The 20,896-nt window shown below is 47.1% G+C and overlaps 1 protein-coding gene across 1 annotated transcript; it reads left to right on the top strand.

The window, feature by feature from the left end:
* The first annotated feature begins 721 nt into the window (after nucleotides 1-721).
* On the top strand, nucleotides 722-10,029 carry NEFH (neurofilament heavy chain). The gene is made up of 4 exons (XM_077160625.1): nucleotides 722-1,598; nucleotides 3,472-3,671; nucleotides 5,541-5,665; nucleotides 7,462-10,029. The coding sequence occupies exons 1-4, from the start codon at nucleotides 722-724 to the stop codon at nucleotides 9,437-9,439; spliced, it is 3,180 nt and encodes a 1,059-aa protein (XP_077016740.1). The 3' UTR covers nucleotides 9,440-10,029.
* Nucleotides 10,030-20,896: the final 10,867 nt, after the last annotated feature.

The raw sequence follows: 20,896 nt of genomic DNA, 5'->3' as shown, positions 1-20,896 counted from the left end.
ACGGTCCCTACCCCCATCCAGAACAGATGGCAGTTTCTGATCCCTCTCCTGGAGACCCCTCTAGCTATTAGGGGGGCTCTCTACCTCCACCCAGGGGTCTCCATCCACCATTCCGGGTTCACGATGCCTTGCTCCCTCCCTGATTCCGGGGCCAGCTACACAATCTCTGAACCCCCTATCCAGGGGACTCCTCCAACTACTGGGGGATTCTTGTGCTCCCTTCATGCAGGAGTCCCCTCATCTCACTGACTTCTTTCACTACATCCAAGGACACCATACCCCTATTCTCACTCAGATTGCCTTGCTCGTCCCTCCCGCCCCCCCTCCCCTCCCCGGGTCCCCTTTCCTACTCTGGTTACAGCTGCAAGGTCTCTGGACCCTCACTCAGGGGTCCGTGCCCATACACTCTGGGAATCCTCTGCCCCTTGACCCGACATCCGGGGTCTCCAATGACGCCCCCATCGTTCCCTTTCATTCCGGGGTCCCCCGTGCCCCGCCCCTCTCACTGCGGCGGAGCCGGCCGGTCCCGGGCCGTGAGGGAGGAGGCGGAGAGGGCGGGGCCCTCCACCCCCTCCTCCCCGCCCCCCCCATTGCCAGGGGGCCGGGCCCAGGCGGGCCGCGGCGGCTATAAAAGGGCCGGCCTCCGGATACTGCCGCAGTGCCGCTCGCCCCGTCCCGGCCCCGCGCTCCCTCTCGCTCGCGGCCCGCACCTGCTCCGGCCATGATGAGTTTCGGCGGCGCGGACGCGCTGCTGGGCTCGCCGTTCGCGCCGCTGCATGGAGGCGGCGGCCTGCACTACGCGCTGGGCCGCAAGGCCGGCTCCGGCGGGGCGCGCTCGGCGACCGGCTCATCCAGCGGCTTCCACTCGTGGGCGCGGACGTCCGTGAGCTCCGTGTCGGCCTCGCCCAGCCGCTTCCGCGGCGCTCTCCCCGCCTCGAGCACCGACTCTCTGGACACGCTGAGCAACGGGCCGGAGGGCTGCGTGGTGGCGGCGGCGGTGGCGCGCAGTGAGAAGGAGCAGCTGCAGGCGCTGAACGACCGCTTCGCGGGCTACATCGACAAGGTGCGGCAGCTCGAGGCCCACAACCGCAGCCTGGAGGGCGAGGCGGCGGCGCTGCGGCAGCAGCAGGCGGGCCGCGCCGCCATGGGCGAGCTGTACGAGCGCGAGGTGCGCGAGATGCGCGGCGCCGTGCTGCGCCTGGGGGCGGCGCGCGGCCAGCTGCGCCTGGAGCAGGAGCACCTGCTGGAGGACATCGCACACGTGCGCCAGCGCCTAGACGACGAGGCGCGACAGCGCGAGGAGGCCGAGGCAGCGGCGCGCGCACTCGCTCGTTTCGCGCAGGAGGCCGAGGCGGCGCGCGCGGAGCTGCAGAAGAAGGCTCAGGCGCTGCAGGAGGAGTGCGGCTACCTGCGGCGCCACCACCAGGAGGAGGTGGGCGAGCTGCTCGGCCAGATCCAGGGCTGCGGCCCCGCGCAGGCGCAGGTCGAGACCCGCGACGCCCTCAAGTGCGACGTGACGTCGGCGCTGCGGGAGATCCGCGCGCAGCTCGAAGGCCACGCGGTGCAGAGCACGTTGCAGTCCGAGGAGTGGTTCCGAGGTGCGCGGGCCCGCGGGGGCGGGGGATGGAGCTTCCGCTACTAGGCGAGACAGAGAGGGGCGGAGCCACGTGGCAACAGGGCGCTCCTGGACTCCCCCGGGAGGCGGCTGGGTGGATAGATGGGTAGGTGGGGGGGGGGGGGGGGGGGGCGCGGTTCAGCTTCACAAATAGCCAGTTTCACTGTGGGTCTCTGCGGACCTCCCAACTCTGGGTTCTCCCAACTCTGGGTTCTCCCAACTCTGGGTTCTCCTTTGGCTACCCTCCTCCAGTGTCTTTGTATCTGTCCTTCAACTGTGGGGTCCCCTTGCCCTGCACTCAGTTTCAGCGACTTCCCTCTGAGGCCCCTCTCCCATCAGGAACAGGACAGATTCCCGCTGCAGCTCCAAAGCTGCTGCCAGCTTTTGGTCTCCAGGCGCTGAGACTCCTGGCCCTTCAAAATCGCATGTCTTCCCAGCCCAACCCCTGACTGCACATTCCACTGACCAGGCTTCTCCCCCTGAGATTACCTGCCCTAATTGCCCTGTCCCCTGACTCCTCCCCAAATCTAGGTTGTGAGATGCAGGGGGCAGGGCATTCAGGCTTCCTTTCTCTACAGGGGGACCGTCAGTCCAACCAGTAGCTGCCAGCTGCTGGTGGGCCCTCTAATGTCTCCTCTCCCCTTTCGAAAAGCTGAGAGCCTCCCAAGTCTGACCCCCTCCCCCAACTTAGCGCAGCCCTGAGTCAGCTGTGCTGCAGACTTAGCTGTACCTGCTGTGTGACCTTGACCAGTACTTACCCTCTCTGGCCTTCATTTATTTTGGGGTTAAAAGAGTAGGGTAGACCAACTAGGCTTCTTAATCTGGGGAGGTCAGCGATTCCCTCCTGAAATTGTAAATCTTTGCACATTTTTCTTGGGGGAGAATGCCAAGGCTTCAAGGATTTTCAAACAGGTCCGTGATCCAAAATGTTAAGAATCTTCACACACTTGGATGGTTTCTAAGACTTTGCTAGAAACAGCTGGGGAATCCAGGGAAGCTGGGATTGGGGTGCATGGCTTTTCCCCTTCCTTTTCCACTCCTCTACAATGACAGAACTGTCTCTTCTTTGCAGCAAGGCTCCACCCAGTGCAAACCTCTGCTCCCCTGGGCTCTGCCCTTCAGGCAGGCACATCATTGCAGCATCCCAACATCCCATATGGCTCTACTTTCCCCGATCTCCTGCAGACTCAGGCTCTGGATGCTGCTCTCTGGGCATTCAGGAGTTATAGCCTAGTCTCAAGACTTTCACTTGCCTCCAACAATCTGCTGGCAGGGGCCAGGGTGTGGCCTTGATTGGCTTAGGGGCTCCTGTGCTAGAGAATGTGCAACCAGGTGGAGGAAGAGACAGGTTGGGCATGTAGGCCCTCAGCTCTGCAGTGACCTTGAGCCCTGTATTTAAACCTACAGGGCGGGGCAAAGGCTACATGGTGACCTGATTGCTCACAGCACATCTTTGTACCTTCAGAAGGCAAAGGCTGGTTGATTTCTTCAACCACAAGCTTCAAGCTCAGAATTAAGCCCCACAAGGTGGCTTTCATAGCTGAATCCAGGCACTCCTTAGCAGGAGCTGGACCAGGCATCAGGACAAGAAATGTTATGCTCTGTTCTGCAGGGTCTATGGATCCTGAGTTGAGATAGAGAGAGTCTGATCTGTGAATCCCAGCTCTGCCACAATCTACCTGGGTGGCCTTAGGCAGTAGTCACCTGCCTGTCACATAGGGTGTGATGAGTAAACATCCAGGACGGTGTCTCGCACACAGTAGGTCCTCAACCCATGTGTGTTGCCTTCTGGATTTGGGCGCTGGAACCCAAATCCAGGTATGTCTGACCCTGTGCCCTTGTCTCTCTTTCCCCAGTGAGGCTGGACCGACTCTCCGAGGCAGCCAAGGTGAACACAGACGCAATGCGCTCAGCGCAGGAGGAGATAACTGAGTACCGGCGTCAGCTGCAGACCAGGACCACAGAGCTGGAGGCACTCAAAGGCACCAAGGACTCTCTGGAGAGGCAGCGCTCTGAGCTGGAGGACCGTCACCAGGCTGACATCGCATCCTACCAGGTGGGCAGGCACGGGGCAGAGAGCCAGACTGCTTGGCCTGGTTGGTGACCCTGGACCAGTCACTGCCCCTCTCTGAGGGGGATGTAGTAGTTAAGAGCATGGACCTTAGAGTGAGGCATACCAAGGTCCTAGTACTTTCGAGCTGTGTGTCCCCGGGCAAGTTATTTGCCTCTCTGAATTGGCTTCCTTCTCTACAATTAAAACACAAGGTACCCAGTGTGCAGAACTGTAAACAGTAAATGAGATATGCAAAATATAAATAAAATGAAGATTATGAATGTGCTTGGCAGGGTCTGGTCACAGCAGGGATTCAGGAAGCGGTCACCATAGCAACGCAAGTCTGATAACCTGAGGAGGCTTTGGCACATTTCCCCTCCCCCACCACACACACGTACACTAAAGACAACTGGTAACAGAAAAAGAAAATGTCACTTTCAAAGAACTTATTGTGCAAGTAATATCTGGTGATTGTAGAAAAATTAGAAAATGGAGAAAACCAAAAGGAGAGAATCAGAATCAGCCATAAATGTCCATTTTAAGCAGTGGCTACGGTGGGACTGGGATACGGGGAGAAGTTTTTTTTTTTTAATTTTTTAGTTATGAAATATAACTTACATACAAAAAAAAAGCAATAGTTTTCAAAGTACATTTTAACAAGCAGTTACAGAACAGATTTCGAAGTTTGGTATGGGTTACCGTTCCGCATGTCCAGGTTTTTCCTTCTAGCTGCTCCAAAACACTGGAAGCTGAAAGAAATATCAATATAGATTCAGCAGTCACACTCTTTAAATCCTATCTTCTTTGTTATAACTCCTCTTTCTCCTTTGATCCTGCTTCCAATCTATAGAGGTTTTGGGGCCATGCCTATTTTTAACTTTCTCATGTTGAAAATGGGTGTCAACAATATAGAATAGGGAATGGAATTAGTTGACATTCCTGGAGAGGCTGGCCCCTCTGTGTTTCAGGACTTATCTGGCCCAGGAACCCTTCAGAGGTTATAGGTTTTAAGAAAGTATACTAAGTACATGAAACTTGTAGATATTCTTTAGGGTTAATAGGAATGATGCCAGTTGGGGGTTGGCAAACCAAGGCAATTAGCACTGTCTAGCTGAAGCTTGCGTAAAAGTAGCCTCTAAAAGAGCCTCTCAACTCCCTTTTAAACTCTCTTAGCCGCTGATACCTTACCTTGTCACATCTCTTCCTTCCCTTTTGGTCAGGAAGGCATTGCTAATCCTAGGGTGCCAGGGCCAGGCTCAACCCCGGGAGTCATGTCTCCCATTGTCAGGGAGACTTTCACCCCTGAATGTCATGTCCCATGTAGGGGGTGAGAGTAATAATTTTCCTTGCAGCGTTGGGCTTAGAGAGAGAGAGAGGCCTCATCGGAGCAACTAAAGAGAGGGGAAAAGTTTTAACTTGGGTTTAACATGCTTCCATGTTCATCAACACTGGATGCTTACTGAGCCCTTATTATGTGGCCAGCACTTTGCAGCATTGGGGACACAATGATGAGCAAAAGCAGACAAGGCCCTGCTCCCACAGGGGTTTGAATTTGTTACTGAGCATTTGCTAAGTTTTCAAGTTCTACAAGTCTCATCATCCCACCGACCAGCGATGACCACTCTTGATGTCTGGTGTATTTCGTTCCAGGCCTTTCCCCAGGCTGAGATGATATATACGTAAGGATTTTTGCTGCAGGTGGTTTTCCTGTCCACAGATGAGAATCCCACGGCTTTGACAGGGGTGGGGGTTGGCTCCAACAAGTCTGGACTGGGCAGGGCTGCTCTGGATTTCCCCAGCTGGCTTCAGCTTCATTGGTGCCAAGGGCCAGGCACTGGCCAGTGTGTGACGTGTTTGACCTTTCCACCCCAGGAAGCCATTCAGCAACTGGACAATGAACTGAGGAACACCAAGTGGGAGATGGCAGCCCAGCTCCGAGAATACCAGGACCTGCTCAATGTCAAGATGGCTTTGGATATCGAGATTGCCGCTTACAGGTAACGTGGGCTGGGGGGCCTTGAGGGTCATGGGGACCAGCCCCTGAGCTCTTAGGAGGAGCTGAATCTTGGGTTTCAAGCCCCTCACCCCCACCCAGCTAGGCAGCCTGTCTGCTTTGGAGACAAAAATCTTGACAGTGACTCATTTTCATTCTGACTGTGACTTTAAGGGTTAAATCTGCCCCCGACCCCCTTCCCAAATCCAGCCAATCAGAGAACTGCTTTGGAGGGAAGAGAGGTACCAAACCTTAGAGTTTTTAGCTCTTGGAGCATTTGTTTCCCAGGGAGACAAAATGGAACTGATAATAACAGTACCTGGTGGAGTTGTTGGCAGGATTTCATGAGCTAATCCAGGAAAGCAGGTACAGATGGGCTGCCACAGAGGAAGCCTTCGGTGAATGATAGCCATGAGAAAGCCCATCTCTGCAGATGAGACCTCCCAGCTTAGCATCTTCCTGCCAAGGAGCAAGGCCCATGCCATGGGGACCTGTCCACATCAGCATGGTGACACTTCCCATTCCTTCGCTCTAGTCTTGCTACTTAATCATGAACCAGCAGCATCAGCAGCATCTGAGAGCTTATTAGAAAGGCAGAATCTCAGACCCTGACTTCAGACATATTGAATCAGAATCTGCATTTTAATGAGATCCTACTGAATCCGGATCTGCAAATCCCCAGCTGATTTTGTATGCTGTTAAATTTGGGAAGAATTGGGTGTTTTTGTTTCCCAGCTGCTAAAATGTATAGTAGATTGGCTTAATTATGAGAATTGATTGGCTCTCTGGTTCAGAGGCTGGAAGGTTTGTTTCCTTCTAGGTTAAGATTGGTATCTTCTAGCAGGCCTGCGATCTGAGGATTTCCTTGGTTTTTCCATCACAAGGCAATGCACAAGGCAACCCAGACTTTCTCTTCTGGGTTCTCGGTTTTGTTGACTTGAGGCTTCTGGCCACTCCCCATGGCTTCTATTTCCATGTTCAACTTCCTTTGCTTATAATAAGGACTTCAGCCATGTTGGATTAGGGTCCACTTCATTCAACTTGGGCACACCTCAACTAATAACATCTTCAAAGGTCCTGCTTACAAATGGGTTCACATATTCAGGACCAGGGGTTGTGACCTGAACATCCCTTTTATGGGGGACATGATTCAGTCCCCAACAAGGAGTAACCACTACACTTACTCTGAGGCAGCCACTCTGCTAAGTCCCTTTTATTCATTATTTCACTTAAATAATACTTTAAAGACTCTTAGGACCCTCTTTTTACCAACAGGAAACTGAGACTTAAAAGAGTGGCTTGGCCAAGGTCATGTAGCTCATGAGTAGCAGACAAGAATAGAATCTGCTATCACCACCCTATTCCTAAAACCCAGATGATGAGGATATAAGGTGATAGGAGAGCCTTGAACTTCAAATGTGAACCTTCTGAGACCTCTTAAAAGTTTGTTGAGCTCACAGCTTACTCTTAAATAGCATTTTAGTTGAGGGGCAATAAAGATAAGCCTTGCTAATGTAGCTCTCTCTTAAGGGTCATTTTTTAGGGAAAAAAAATCTTTTATTTCATGAGTTGCAGCCTTAAACAAGAGCAACCCCCTTGGGGTATAGTTTCTGGGGGTTACTGGGATTATTTGCCAAGTGGCTTTCTCTAATCTCACAGTACCCATCATTCCATCACATTCATCCCTTTGTCAGAGTTATTATGATTGGATGCCAATCATAATTTCCTAACCTAGGAAGACTCCAAACTGACAAATATGCTAGGAGTCAGTAGTAATGTTTTCCGTTATCCATTCTGCAGAAAACTGCTGGAGGGAGAAGAATGTCGGATTGGCTTTGGTCCAAGTCCTTTCTTCCTTCCTGAAGGACTCCCCAAACTCCCCTCCACAACCACCCACGTAAAGGTCAAAAGTGAAGAGAAGATCAAAGTGGTAGAAAAGTCAGAAAAGGAAACTGTCATTGTAGAAGAACAGACAGAGGAGATCCAAGTAACTGAAGAAGTAACTGAAGAAGAAGAGAAAGAGGCGAAAGAGAAGGAGGGCAAGGAGGAAGAAGGAAGAGAAGAGGAGGAAGCAGGAGGGGGAGAAGAAGGAGTAAAGTCTCCCCCAGCAGAAAAGGCTGAATCCCCTGAGAAGGAAGCCAAGTCACCAGCCGAAATCAAGTCACCAGAGAAGGCCAAGTCCCCAGTGAAGGAAGAAGCGAAGTCACCAACCGAGGCTAAGTCCCCCGTAAAGGAAGAAGCAAAATCTCCAGCTGAGGTCAAGTCCCCAGAGAAGGAAGAAACAAAATCACCAGCTGAGGTCAAGTCCCCTGAGAAACCCAAGTCCCCTGTGAAGGAAGAGGCCAAGTCTCCAGCCGAGGTCAAGTCCCCTGAAAAAGCCAAGTCCCCTGTGAAGGAAGAGGCCAAGTCTCCAGCCGAGGTCAAGTCCCCTGAAAAAGCCAAGTCCCCTGTGAAGGAAGAGGCCAAGTCTCCAGCCGAGGTCAAGTCCCCTGAAAAAGCCAAGTCCCCTGTGAAGGAAGAGGCCAAGTCTCCAGCCGAGGTCAAGTCCCCTGAAAAAGCCAAGTCCCCTGTGAAGGAAGAGGCCAAGTCTCCAGCCGAGGTCAAGTCCCCTGAAAAAGCCAAGTCCCCTGTGAAGGAAGAGGCCAAGTCTCCAGCTGAGGTCAAGTCCCCTGTGAAGGAAGGGGCCAAGTCCCCAGCTGAGGCCAAGTCCCCAGAAAAAGCCAAGTCTCCTGTGAAGGAAGAGGCCAAGTCTCCAGTTGAAGTCAAATCCCCAGAGAAACCAAAGTCACCACTGAAGGAAGAAGTCAAGTCCCCAGAAACGGCCAAGTCCCCAGTGAAGGAAATGAAATCCCCTGTGGAGGTCAAGTCCCCAGAGAAGGCCAAGTCCCCAGTGAAGGAAGAAGCAAAATCCCCTGAGAAGGCTAAGACTCTTGATGTGAAATCTCCAGAAACTAAGACCCCAGTGAAAGAGGAAGTAAGGTCCCCTGCAGAGACCAAGTCTCCTGAAAAGGCCAAAACTCCTGTCAAAGATGAGGTCAAATCCCCAGAAAAGGTCAAATCTCCAATGAAGGAGGATGCCAAGGCTTCTGAGAAGGAGATCCCAAAGAAGGTTGAAATGAAGTCTCCCGTGAAAGAGGAGGAGAAACCTCAGGAAGTTAAAGTCAAAGAGCCCCCAAAGAAGGCGGAGGAAGGGAAAACTCCAGCCACACTGAAAACAGAGGAGAAGGACAGCAAGAAAGATGAGGCACCCAAGAAGGAGACCCCAAAGCCCGAGGTTGAGCAGAAGAAGGAACCTGCCGTGGAGAAGCCCAAAGAGTCCAAAGTTGAAGCCAAGAAGGAAGAGGCTGAAGATAAGAAAAAAGCAGCAACCCCAGAGAAGGAGGCTCCTGCCAAGGTGGAGGCAAAGGAAGAGGCTAAACCCAAAGGGAAGACTGAGGTGGCCAAGAAGGAGGCAGATGATGCCAAGGCCAAAGAACCCAGCAAACCAGTGGAGAAGGAGCTGGAAAAGCCAAAAAAGGAAGAGAAGCCAGCAGCACCAGAGAAGAAAGACACCAAGGAGGAGAAAGCCACAGAGGCCAAGAAGCCTGAGGAGAAACCCAAGACAGAGGTCAAAGCCAAGGAGGAGGACAAGGCCCTCCCCAAAGAACCAAGCAAGGAGGCCCCCAAGCCCAGCAAGCCCAAGACAGAAATGGCTGAAAAATCCTCTAGCACAGACCAGAAAGACAGCAGGCCTCCAGAGAAGGCCACGGAGGACAAGGCCGCCAAGGGGGAGAAGTAAGTCAGGGAGAAAAGAACATCCAGAGCAGCCAAAGAAACTCAGGAGGATTGGGAGCTCCAGGGTCAGTGTAATGAATTTTCATTTTTTTCTCTGTTTCCTTTCTATAAGAAGACCCTCTGCTTTGAGGACGGGGCCCTCCTTCACCAAACAGGAATTTTTTAGCAATATGTTAGCGAGAGAGGGGAGTCGAAGCCCCCTGCCCACTCCCTACCCCCAAACTCTCCCCAGGCGATGGACAGTTATGTTATGATAGCTTCTGTAGTCGAATGTGATATATGCCGAATGCCACACATAAACACTTGACTATAAAAACTGCCCCCTTTTCCCAATAAGTGCATTTATTTCCTGTATGTGCAACTGACAGATGACCGCAATAATGAATGAGCAGTTAGAAACACATTATGCTTGAGATGTCTTAACCTATTCCTGAATGCCTTCTGTTTTCCAAAGGATTGGCCAAGCCCTCGCCCAAGAGTGCTCTCTCCTGGCCGAGCTGGAGCAGGTGGGGCTGGGCACTGGCCACCAAATCACGCCAGGGCGCACTTTTCCACTGGAGTCCAATTTCAATTGCTTCCGTGCAATAAAACCAAGTGCTTATAAAAATAAAATGCCACTGCTGTCTTTTGTTCTGTTCCCCTGGGAAGCTGGGATGGGGGATGGGGGGTAAGGGACAAGGGGAGGGCTAGACGTCATGCCCAAGACTGGACAAGACTGAATGAGCATCTTAGTTCTTTGCCACCAGATACTTGTTGGCCTGGCATCAAGTTGCATGACCTTTCTGGTGCCATTCTCCTGGGCAAACCATGTGCCAGGCAGTATGCTAGATGCTGTGTTTTTATCTTGTAGAAGGTAGCATGGGGCATGGATTCTCATTATGATCTGTGGGCCACCTACATCAGCATCACATCACTTGGGGGCCTCATAAAAATGCACACTCCCTGGTTCCACCTCAGAATCTGTAAGGTAGGTGCATGCTTCACTGACTCCCAGTTGATTCTAATTCCTACTGATGTTTCAGGAACAGGTGAGGTTCTGGGGCATGCCGAACAGTCTGTTTGGGGCTTGTATATGTCCCTTTTTGAGTGGAGGGATGAGCCCTCTCAATGCGATACCACATGCAGCTAATAAACTTGTAGTGATGACCAGAGTTACCATATTAATGAGATCGACTTGTCAATAGTCACTTAATTGGCCTCCAGTGTGCTTTTCCAAGCGTTGGTTTTGAAAGGGATGCTGTTGTAGATTTATGGGCAGGCTTTACTATAACATTCTTGGGCAGTTTCTAACTTTGGGACATTTGTGGCCTCTAGTTCTGTTTGCTTGGCACCTCCTCTCTAAGGGATTGCTTCTACGCCCACTAGGGCTCAGAGAGCCACGTGTTTTTTCATTGGTCTGCACTAGTCTAGTGGTCCCTGGTGATTGGTCCGTGGATGGCTGCCTGACATGAGCTGAACCAATCAGAGCCCTTTCCTGGGATTTTAAACTTGAGGGAAGTGAGCGTGGCTGGCAGTTGTCTGATTGCAGAAGGTGGGGGGATGTGAGGATTAGAATGTGAGTGGCCATGTTTCCAGCCTTCAGTAAAAGCTAGTCTCCAGTGAGAGAGATGTACTGGGGGAAATAAAAATAGGGGGTTTGAGTTACCTGATTCTGTTGTGCCTGGACTCTTTTCCATAACTTGTTAAGCCATTCTTTGAGCCAGCAACTCCCCCTCTTTGCCAAAACTGCTTGAGTAATGACTCTGTCATTTGCAACCAGAAGAGTTCTGAATAATATCATGACTGAGCGAGGGGGTGGTTCTGCTAGAAACTAATTGATGATCTGAGAATGAGCCGGTACCTCCTCAAAGTACTGTGCAAAGTCAACTGCTTGGGCCAAGATCTCATCTTAGGCAACCATTTTCTACCTGTCACAGGCTCTGAATTTTTACCAGGAAGTGTACCAAGGCAGGGTAGTATGATCACATTTAAACAAAGGCGTCTTTAAATGTCATTTTAGAAATTGTTTGGAGTGTGTGCTGGTTTGAAAGGATGTATGTCCCCTAGAAAAGCCAGGTTTTAATCTAAATCCTTTTTCATAGAGGCAGAATAATCCCTATTCAATACTGTATGTTTGAAACTAATCAGATCATCTCCCTGGAGATGTGATTTAATCAAGAGTGGTTGTTAAACTGGATTAGGTGATGACATGTCCCCACCCATTTGGATGGGTCTTGATAAGTTTTGGAGTCCTATAAAAGAGGAAACATTTTGGAGAATTAAAGAGATTCAGAGACAGCAGAACAGAATGACATAGCCATGAGAAACAGAGTCTGTCAGCTAGCGACCTTTGGAGATGAAGAAGGAAAATGCCTCCTGGGGAACTTCATGAAACAGGAAGCCAGGAGAAGAAGCTAGCAGATGACGCCATGTTCACCGTGTGCCTTTCTAGATGAGAGAGAAGCCCTGACTGTGTTTGCCATGCGCCCTTCCACTTGAGAGAGAAACCCTGAACTTCATCGGCCTTCTTGACCCAAGGTATCTTTCCCTGGATGCCTTAGATAGGACATTTTTCTATAGACTTGCTTTAATATTAGACATTTTCAAGGCCTTAGGATTGTAAACTAGCAACTTAGTAAATTCCCCTTTTTAAAGCCGTTCTGTTTCTGGTATGTTGCATTCCTGCAGCTAGCAAACTAGAACAGTTCCTAAAAGATTCTGAATTCCATCTTACTTTGCTTCTGCTTGCTCTTTCACTTGCTTGCTCTGATGAAAACCAGTTGACATGTTAAGGCTCACATGGCCAGACACTGAAGGAGGCTTTTGGTCAACAGCCGGTAAAGAACCGAGGCCTGCAGTCCAACTAGGAACTGAATCCTAGCAATGACTCACTCATGAGTGAGTATGGAAGCACCTTCTTCCCTGTTGAGCTTAAGATGAGAGTGCAGCCCTAAATGATGCTCTGATTACAGCCTTGTAAGAGACCTTAAGGAAGAGGCACCTGACTGAGCTGCACTTGGATAATAAGTGTTCACTGTTTTAAGACAATACATTTTGGGGTGATTTGTTACTCAGTGTTCTAGTTTGCTAGCTGCTGGAATGTGATATACCAAAAACAGAATGGCTTTTGAAAGCAGGAATTTACTAAGTTGCAAGCTTACAGTTCCAAGGCCATGAAAATGTCCAAATTAAAGCAAGTCTATAAAAATGTCCAAATTAAGGCTCCAATAAGGGGTCACCTTCACTCAAGAAAGGCCCATGAAGTTCAGGGTTTCTCTCTCAACTGGAAAGGTATATGGGAAATATGGTGACGACTTCTAGCTTTCTCTCCAGGCTTCTTGTTTCATGAAGCTCCCCTGGGGGCATTTTCCTTCATCTCCAAAGGTGTCTAAGGCTGCAAGGGCGCTTGTGCTTCTCGTGGCTGTAAAGCTTTTCCCAAAATGTTTCGTTTTTTAAAGGATTCCAGTAAACGGACCAAGACCCACCTGGAATGTATCGAGTCATATCTCCCTCTAATCAAAGGTTAATACCCATAATTGGGTGAGTCACATCTCCGTGGAGATAATCTGATCAAGCTTCCAACCTACAGTACTGAATAGGGATTAAAAGAAACAGTGGCCTCCCCAAGATGGATCAGGATTAATGCATGGCTTTTCTAGGGTACACAATCCTTTCAGACCAGCACACGCAGCAATAAATAACTAATGCAGTTTCCCTCTCAAGAAGGCCTTCACTTCATGGAGGTCCCTGGTAACTCTGGGCTGGTACCCTTCAGGGTTCAAGTCAGAGCTAGGGAGAAATTTTGTCCCCCTACTTCACACCAAAGTCAGAACTGAGTCTCTTGTTTAACTGAGTTATGAGCCTATCCCAAATTTAATCGCCATGGCCAGGGCGGATAGAATATGCTGATTGGACCTGCTGGGTCACATGCCCATCTCTAGATCCAGAGGTGGGATCAGGTCACCTAAATCACAAAAACTGGGCCTGGCATTTCAGAATTCAGGGATAGAGAGAACCCTAAAAGCTTTCAGAGAAGAAAAACAGGATCAGGAGACGGAATGGCCCTGAACTACTTGACAGTAACAATGGAAACTCTCTAGAAGTCTATTCTGAAAACTCAAGTGTAAAGGTAGAAAGTGAGTGATTTCAGACTCCTTTCTCTGAAAGTTATGGAAAGACATGCCCCAACAAAAGGATGTAAACCAAGAAATAGAAAATCTAGGAATACAGAAGACAGAGACACCAAAAGAGAGAAGGGAATCACCCAGATGATGACAAGAGGAGTTGAAGGAGTTTTGTAGCCCCTATCTATATTGGCCTGAGGTCAGGGGATGAGATGGGAGTTCCAAAATAAAAACTGAACTAATAAATTATTTGACATGATTGACCATCTGCAAAATTGAATTGAACGTCTTTTAAAAAAAATATCTTTATCGATAAAACTTAACATATAAACATTCTTGAACATACAAACATTTCATACATGGTGTATAGTCAATGGCTCACAATATCATAGTTGTGTATTCATTACCACGATCATTTTTTCAAACATTTGCATCACTCCAGGAAAAGGAAAAAAAAACAAAACTCATACATACCATATCCCTTACCTCTTCCTCTCATTGACTACTAGTATTTCCATCTACCCAATTTATTCTAACCTTTGTCCCCCCAGTATTTATTTTTTATCCATATTTTTTACTCATCTGTCCAAATCCTAAATAAAAGGAGCATCAGATCCAAGGTTTTCACAATCACACAGTCACAGTGTAAAAGCTATATCATTATACAATCATCTTCAATAAACAAAGCTACCGGAACACAGCTCTACAGTTTCAGGTACTCCCTCCAGCTACTCCATATACCATAAACTAAAAGGGATGTCTATATAATGCATAAGAATAACCTCCAGGATAACCTCTCTACTGTGTTTGAAATCCCTCAGCCACTGACACTTTATTTTGTCTCATTTCTCTCTTCCCCCTTTTGGTCGAGAAGGTTTTCTCAATCCCTTGATGCCGAGTCCTGGCTCATCCTGGGATTCTGTCCCACATTGTCAGGGAGATTTACACCCCTGGAAGACATGTCCCACGTAGTGGGGGAGGGCAGTGAATTCACTTGCTGTGTTGATTTCGAGAGAGAGGCCACATTTGAGCAACGAAAGAGGTTCTCTGGGGGTGACTCTTAGGCCTAATTTTAAGTAAACTTAGCCTATCCTTTGCAGGAATAAGTTTCATGGGGCAAATCCCAAGATTGAGGGCTTGGCCTATTAATTGATTGTCCCCACTGCTTGTGAGAATATCAGAAATTCTCCAAATGTAGAAGTTGAATATTTCCCCCTTTCTTACCATTTTCCCAAGGTGACTTTGCAAATATTTCTTTATTCACTGTCCAAATCACTCTGGCATTTATCGGGGCATCACACTAACCTGGACAAACCAACAAAACTGAACTATTGGGGAGCGTGGAAAGACAGTCAATTTCAAAGAAAATGAAGCAACATTGTTTTAAAAAGGAGGGATGGGGAAGCAATTATTAACTCCAGGACAAACAAAAACTTACATATAAAAAGAAATGTAATTATAGTACACTATTCAATTCTGCAGGGAACGATATTTATATAATAAAGATAGCAATGAATACGAATTACACCAAAAATTAAGAAAAATACATGGGTGGGATGGAGAAAAGGAAATGGGAGTGTGTAACTAATCAAAAATGCTCATTGCTCATACTAGAAAGTCTGGAGATATTGTTTAAAGTCGATATATCAAAAGAAAGACTGAAAAATTGTCACAGATCAGAGGAGACCAAGGAAACATGGCAACTGAATGCTATATAGTATACTGGATTGGATCCTGGAACAGAAAAAGAACACTAGTGAAAATACCAGTGAACTCCAAATAAAATCTGTAATTTAGTTCATTGTAATGTCTCAATGTACCAGTATTAATTTCTTAGTTTTATCAATACACCATGATTGTGTAAGATGTTAACTTTAGAGAAGCTGCATGAAGGGTATTTTCTGTACTATCATTGCAACTTTTCTTGTAAATAAAAAATCATTCAGGGTGGGCCACAATGGCTCAGCAGGCAGAACTCTTGCCTGCCATGCTGGAAACCCAGGTTCAATTCCTGGTGCCTGCCCATGCAAAAAAAAAAAAAAAAAAAAAAGAATAAAAAAATTATTGCTATGTCAAAGAATTGCATACAACTTAAAATGCCAGAAGAAAAATCTGGGTTGATGATAGGAGTGGATGGGGCATGGGGGGGAAAGAGGCAACATCCCTGAGCATTATTATAAGTGGATCATGGCCAGTCAAAGCACACAGGGACCAAAACAATGTCTAGTCCCAAGTCTTTATTATACAGATGAGGAAACTAAGGCCAGACAGGCAGGATCCTGCTGAAGTACTGTTCTAGTTTGCTAGCTGCTGGAATGCAACATACCAGAAACGGAATGGCTTTTAAAAAGGGGAATTTAATGAGTTGCTAGTTTACAGTTCTAAGGCTGAGAAAATGTCCCAATTACAAGTTTATAGAAACAGGCATCCAGGGAAAGATACCTTGGTTCAAGAAGGCCGATGAAGTTCAGGGTTTCGCTCTCAAGTGAGAAGGCATGTGGCGAACACAGTCAGGGCTTCTCTCTCAGCTGGAAGGACACATGGCGAACATGGAGTCATCTGCTAGTTTTCTCTCATGGCTTCTGGTTTCATGAAGCTCCCCAGGAGGCATTTTCCTTCTTCATCTCCAAAGGTTGCTGGCTCGTGGACTCTGCATCGTGGTGCTGCAGCATTCTCTGCTCTCTCTGAATCTCTCATTCTCCAGAATATTTCCTCTTTTATAGGACTCCAATAAACCAATCAAGACCCGCCCAAATGGGTGGAGACATGTCATCCCCTAATCCAGTTTAACAACCATTCTTGACTAAATCACATCATCCAGGGAGATGATCTCATTACAGTTCCAAACATACAGTATTGAATAGAGATTATTCTACCTTTATGAAATGGGATTTATATTAAAACATGGCTTTTCTTAGGGGGCATACTTCCTTTCAAACAAGTACAAGTATAAACAACAAGTTAATGGCAGAGCTACGCTTTCCAATATGTTCTAGAGAGAAATAATAGACAACAGGGTTTTGTTGTTTTTTCAGTAACATGATATTTTCTTAAAACATTGCTTTGAGAGACCTTTTCTTAGGAAACCTACATTATTCAGTTTTGTATCATAGTGAAGACATGATAGGTGTCAGAGCTATAAAGGATCTTACAAACTATTGAACCACCTGTGGTCCACAGAAGATGAGAAGGGACTTGACCAGACCAGAAACCAGGTCATCAGCCATGACCTCTCCATGGACACCACTTACAGAGCACTTTTGCCAAGGACTGGGTCCTCACTAAGCATTTTATAGCTAAGTCTAATGGAAACCTTACCACCCACCCAGTGAGGTGCTTTCAAATGTGCATTTCTCAGTTGAGGCAACCGAGACATGGATGAGTCACCCTAGGTCCTAGTACCCAGCAAGTGGAGGAGCCTGGATATAAAATCTGTCCTGACTTCAGGGCCCATGCTCTTCCTTTGGGACATATTATATGGCCACCCTTAAACCAAATGCTGAAGTTGTTTGGAAAACCCCAGCACCCCAAGCCCAGCCCAGTACCTCTTGATGATATCATTCTAATGGTGGGCCCAAGAGGCACAGGCCGGGAAGAAGGTGGGTCTGAGCTGGTTTCCCCTCCTTTTTGGCCCTAAGTGGACATGCTCCCAATGCTGAAGGTAGGATAAGCTGGCCAGTACCACCCAGGACTGACTTTCACCACCTGCCAAATAAAATCAGCTTCCCTCTGGGAGAAAAGCAAACCATCAGGAATATCCAATAGGGTCAATTTGCTAAGGAAGTGCTTGCCAGATGTCAAAGGCCTAGGGACAGTATATTGAAAGAAGCCGACTGCTTTAGCAATGTGCCCTTCCTGCTGGCTAACTGCTGACTCAGATGATAGAGCTGGTTGATGACAAACATCTATCATTTTTCCCCAGGTGAACTGTTTCAGAAAGGATGGGCTAGGTTATGTCTGCAATAACAGACATTTATTTATTTATTTTACATGGGCAGTCACCGGGAATCGAACCCGGGTCCTCTGGCATGGCAGGCAAGCATTCTTGCCTGCTGAGCCACCGTGGCCCACCCTAAACATTTAAATTTCAGTGGCTTAACATAAAGAAAACATCTTTCTCAATCTTGTCACACATCCAGCGTGGGTTGGTATGTGATACATGTAGCATTGCCCACCTGACTGAGGAATGCCCTTGCCCCTGCCTTCCTTGCCAGGTTTCCCTCTCCTAATTCACTGGAAGCACGCCAAACCTTGGCTTCTATAACCTTGAACACTGCCCACCCTGGATGCGTCTTGCTTTGAGAAAAGAGCACACTACCTGATGTTTTCCCAAAACGTATACACAAGCTTCTGGCATTCAGCCACCGTATATAATCTAAAGAGTGGTGGCTGTAAGTGTGGGCATACTCAGTGAACTCCCTGCCGACCTTGCTGTCTGTTGTGAGGTAGCTGCAGCTCTCTGTAAGTCCCCTAATAAATGCTTAAAACTGATCACCCTATTGTTTAGTGCCTCTTTCTTCAGAATCTCAACAGGCTCCATTGTGGGCAATTTGGGGCAGCCCTAGTTGGGCCGCCCCTCTTTCTACCTTCAGGGTGAGTCATGCAGCTGGTTCAGTAGGATGCAACAGTCAGCAGGGGGTGCTCTCCTCATTGTGGACACTCAAGGACCAAGCTAACAGGGGAGCCTTCTTGACCCAGGTTTCCAAGTTCACTGAGGCAGGGGATGGGGAATGTGGCAAACTGCACACAGGTTTTTAAAACTTTCATTTGGAAGTGATACAGGTCTCTTCTGCCAACATTTCATTGGCCAAAGCAAATCATACAACTATGCCTAAAATGGAGGGTGGGGGGCAGAGAATACTGAGTGCCTGGAGGGAAGAGAGTGACAATTTTTGGGGGGACAATACTGACAACTCCACAGCAATGTTCCAGAGGATTCTGACCCAGGGACACACTTGAGAGGCTAGTTTGGAGGTTTCCATATTCATCACCAAACTAGTTTATGAAAAATAAGCACAATAATAACAACTATATTGGTTTACATAAGCAAGGAGCTTGTTCTAGTTTGAAACCTGCCACAATGCAATATACCAGAAACTGAATGGCTGTTAAAAAGGGGAATTTATTAAGTTGCAAGTTTACAGTCCTAAGGGTGTGAAAATGTCCAAATTAAAGCAAAGTTATAGAAATGTCCTATCTAAGGCATCCAGGGAAAAATACCTTAGTTCAAGAAAGTCAATAACTTTCAGGATTAGTCTCTCAACTGGAAAAGTACATGGTGAACATGGCGACATCTGCTAGCTTTCTCTCCAGGCTTCTTGTTTCACGAAGTTCCCCTGGGGGCATTTTCCTACTTCATCGCTAAAGGTCTCTGGCTGCCTGGACTTTCGTGGTTCTTGAGTTTTTCAACCTTCTTCCAAAATGTTTCCTCTTCTACACGATTCCAGTAAATGACTCAAGACCCACCTGGAATGGGTTGAGTCACATCTCCCTCTAATCAAAGGTTAATACCCAAAATTGTGCATGCTCTATCTCTGTGGAAATAATCTAATCAAGTTTCCAACCTACAGTACTAAATAGGGATTAAAAGAAACAGCTGCCTCCACAAGATGGGTCAGGATTAAAACATGGCTTTTCTAGGATACATGATTCTTTCAAACTGGCACAGAACTCAAGAAGGTTGAATTGGTTTCAGTTATGGCTGGATCCAGGGGAACTCTCAAATAATGTTCCAGGATCCTCTCTCAGCTCTCCATATCTCAGCTGATTTCTTCTATGGGGGCTTTACTCTCAGGCAGGGCCACTCCATGTGATGATTTCCAGAAGTTTCAGGCTTACAGCCTACTAGTTTAGCAAACCCAGGTGGAAAAAAAGAACTCATGTTCAGTATTCCAAGAAAAGTCCAGGGGATGGTTCTCATTAGGCTGGTAGGATCACATTTACTCCTTGAGTCAATCCTGTGGCTGGGTTATGTATGCAATACTGGTGGGCTCGGCAGGGGCCACTGGCCCACTCCTGGCGTTGCGGGAATGTGTCGGGTCCCTCAAAATGAACTGGAGTTTGAGAGGGGTGGTTTGCAAAGGAAAAAAGAGGTACTGTTAAGAGAAGGAAAAAAAGAACGGATATTGGGCAGCAACAATAACAAAACATCCACAACAGCTTGAATGCATATAGCAGAAGATCCAAAAGAACGATATTATCCAGTCTCAGTTGATGTGCAGAGAAACTTGAACTTTCTGGAACTAATGGGTGGGAGTGAAAATTGACAAAATCTTTTTGGGAGGCAATTTGGCGAGATATATCAAAAGCCTTAACAGATTGACAGTTCTTAAACCAGGCATGCAACTCTAAAGAATTTATACTAAAGAAACAATCAGGTGTGTGCAAAAATATTTACAAAATTTGCTTGCTCCAGCTTTGTTTATATTTTGGATATATAGAAAATATCCTGAATATACAACAATTAAAGAGATTGTTTAAATAATTGAAATTATATCTATATCAGTAAGTACATTGCCGCAAAAAAGAAAGTTTTTTTTGAATTTTAAAAAGTAATTTATAACAATTAGACCTAACAGTCATCTGCATAGTGCTCTACCTAACAGCAGAATACATGTTCTTCTCAAGTACACATGGAACATTCACTAGAATAGACCATATGCTAGGCCATAAAACAAGTCAATACATTTAAGAGGAATGAATTGTACAAAGTATATTATCCAATCACAGTGGAGTGACATTAGAAACTGGTAACAGAAAAAATTTGTGAAATTCACAAATACGTGGAAATTAAACAATGCACTCCTATATAACCAATGAGTCAAAAAAGAAATCCAAGGGAGAATTGGTAATACTTTGAGATGAATGAAAAAGAAGACACAGCACAGGAAAACTTATGGGGATGCAGCTGAAGTAATGCTTAGAGGCAAGTTTATAGCTGTAAATGCATACATTAAAGAAGAAAAATGATTTGAGAATCAATAACTTTTACCTTAAGATACTGAAAAAAACCTAGATTGTAAGCTCTCATGGCAGTCGTATCTATCCCGGAGTTGTAACTATTCTTTCTAAATTCTGAGCTGCTACATAACCTGGTTGTTCCCTGGAACTTTGGGTACTTGTGTGACTCCTAAGACTTAGAGCTAGAGGTCTGCAGCTGTGAAAGTCAGCATTACCCCATACAGCAACAGTTAAGGACACTGAAAAAGTGATCAGACTTCAATTAGAGATATGAATGAAGCTGATCTGGGTAGGACTAATGTAAATCAGATTAAACAGTGAGGGATGATATTGACCATATTTAAAACTTCAACTTTGGTGTGAGACCAAAGGAAGAGGTGTTTATTTGGTATGAAATT

The sequence above is a fragment of the Tamandua tetradactyla genome, chromosome 5, assembly GCF_023851605.1.
Source record: "Tamandua tetradactyla isolate mTamTet1 chromosome 5, mTamTet1.pri, whole genome shotgun sequence".
NCBI lineage: Eukaryota > Metazoa > Chordata > Mammalia > Pilosa > Myrmecophagidae > Tamandua > Tamandua tetradactyla.
This window is presented reverse-complemented; position numbering and strand designations above follow the sequence as displayed.

What these genes read in the sequence shown, in the direction of transcription:
- NEFH (XM_077160625.1), top strand. Translation starts at nt 722, where the DNA reads ATGATGAGTTTCGGCGGCGCGGACGCGCTGCTGGGCTCGCCGTTCGCG. An exon ending in CTGACATCGCATCCTACCAG is followed by an intron (nt 3,672 to 5,540) that starts GTGGGCAGGCAC and finishes TTTCCACCCCAG; the next exon opens with GAAGCCATTCAGCAACTGGA. An exon ending in ATCGAGATTGCCGCTTACAG is followed by an intron (nt 5,666 to 7,461) that starts GTAACGTGGGCT and finishes TCCATTCTGCAG; the next exon opens with AAAACTGCTGGAGGGAGAAG.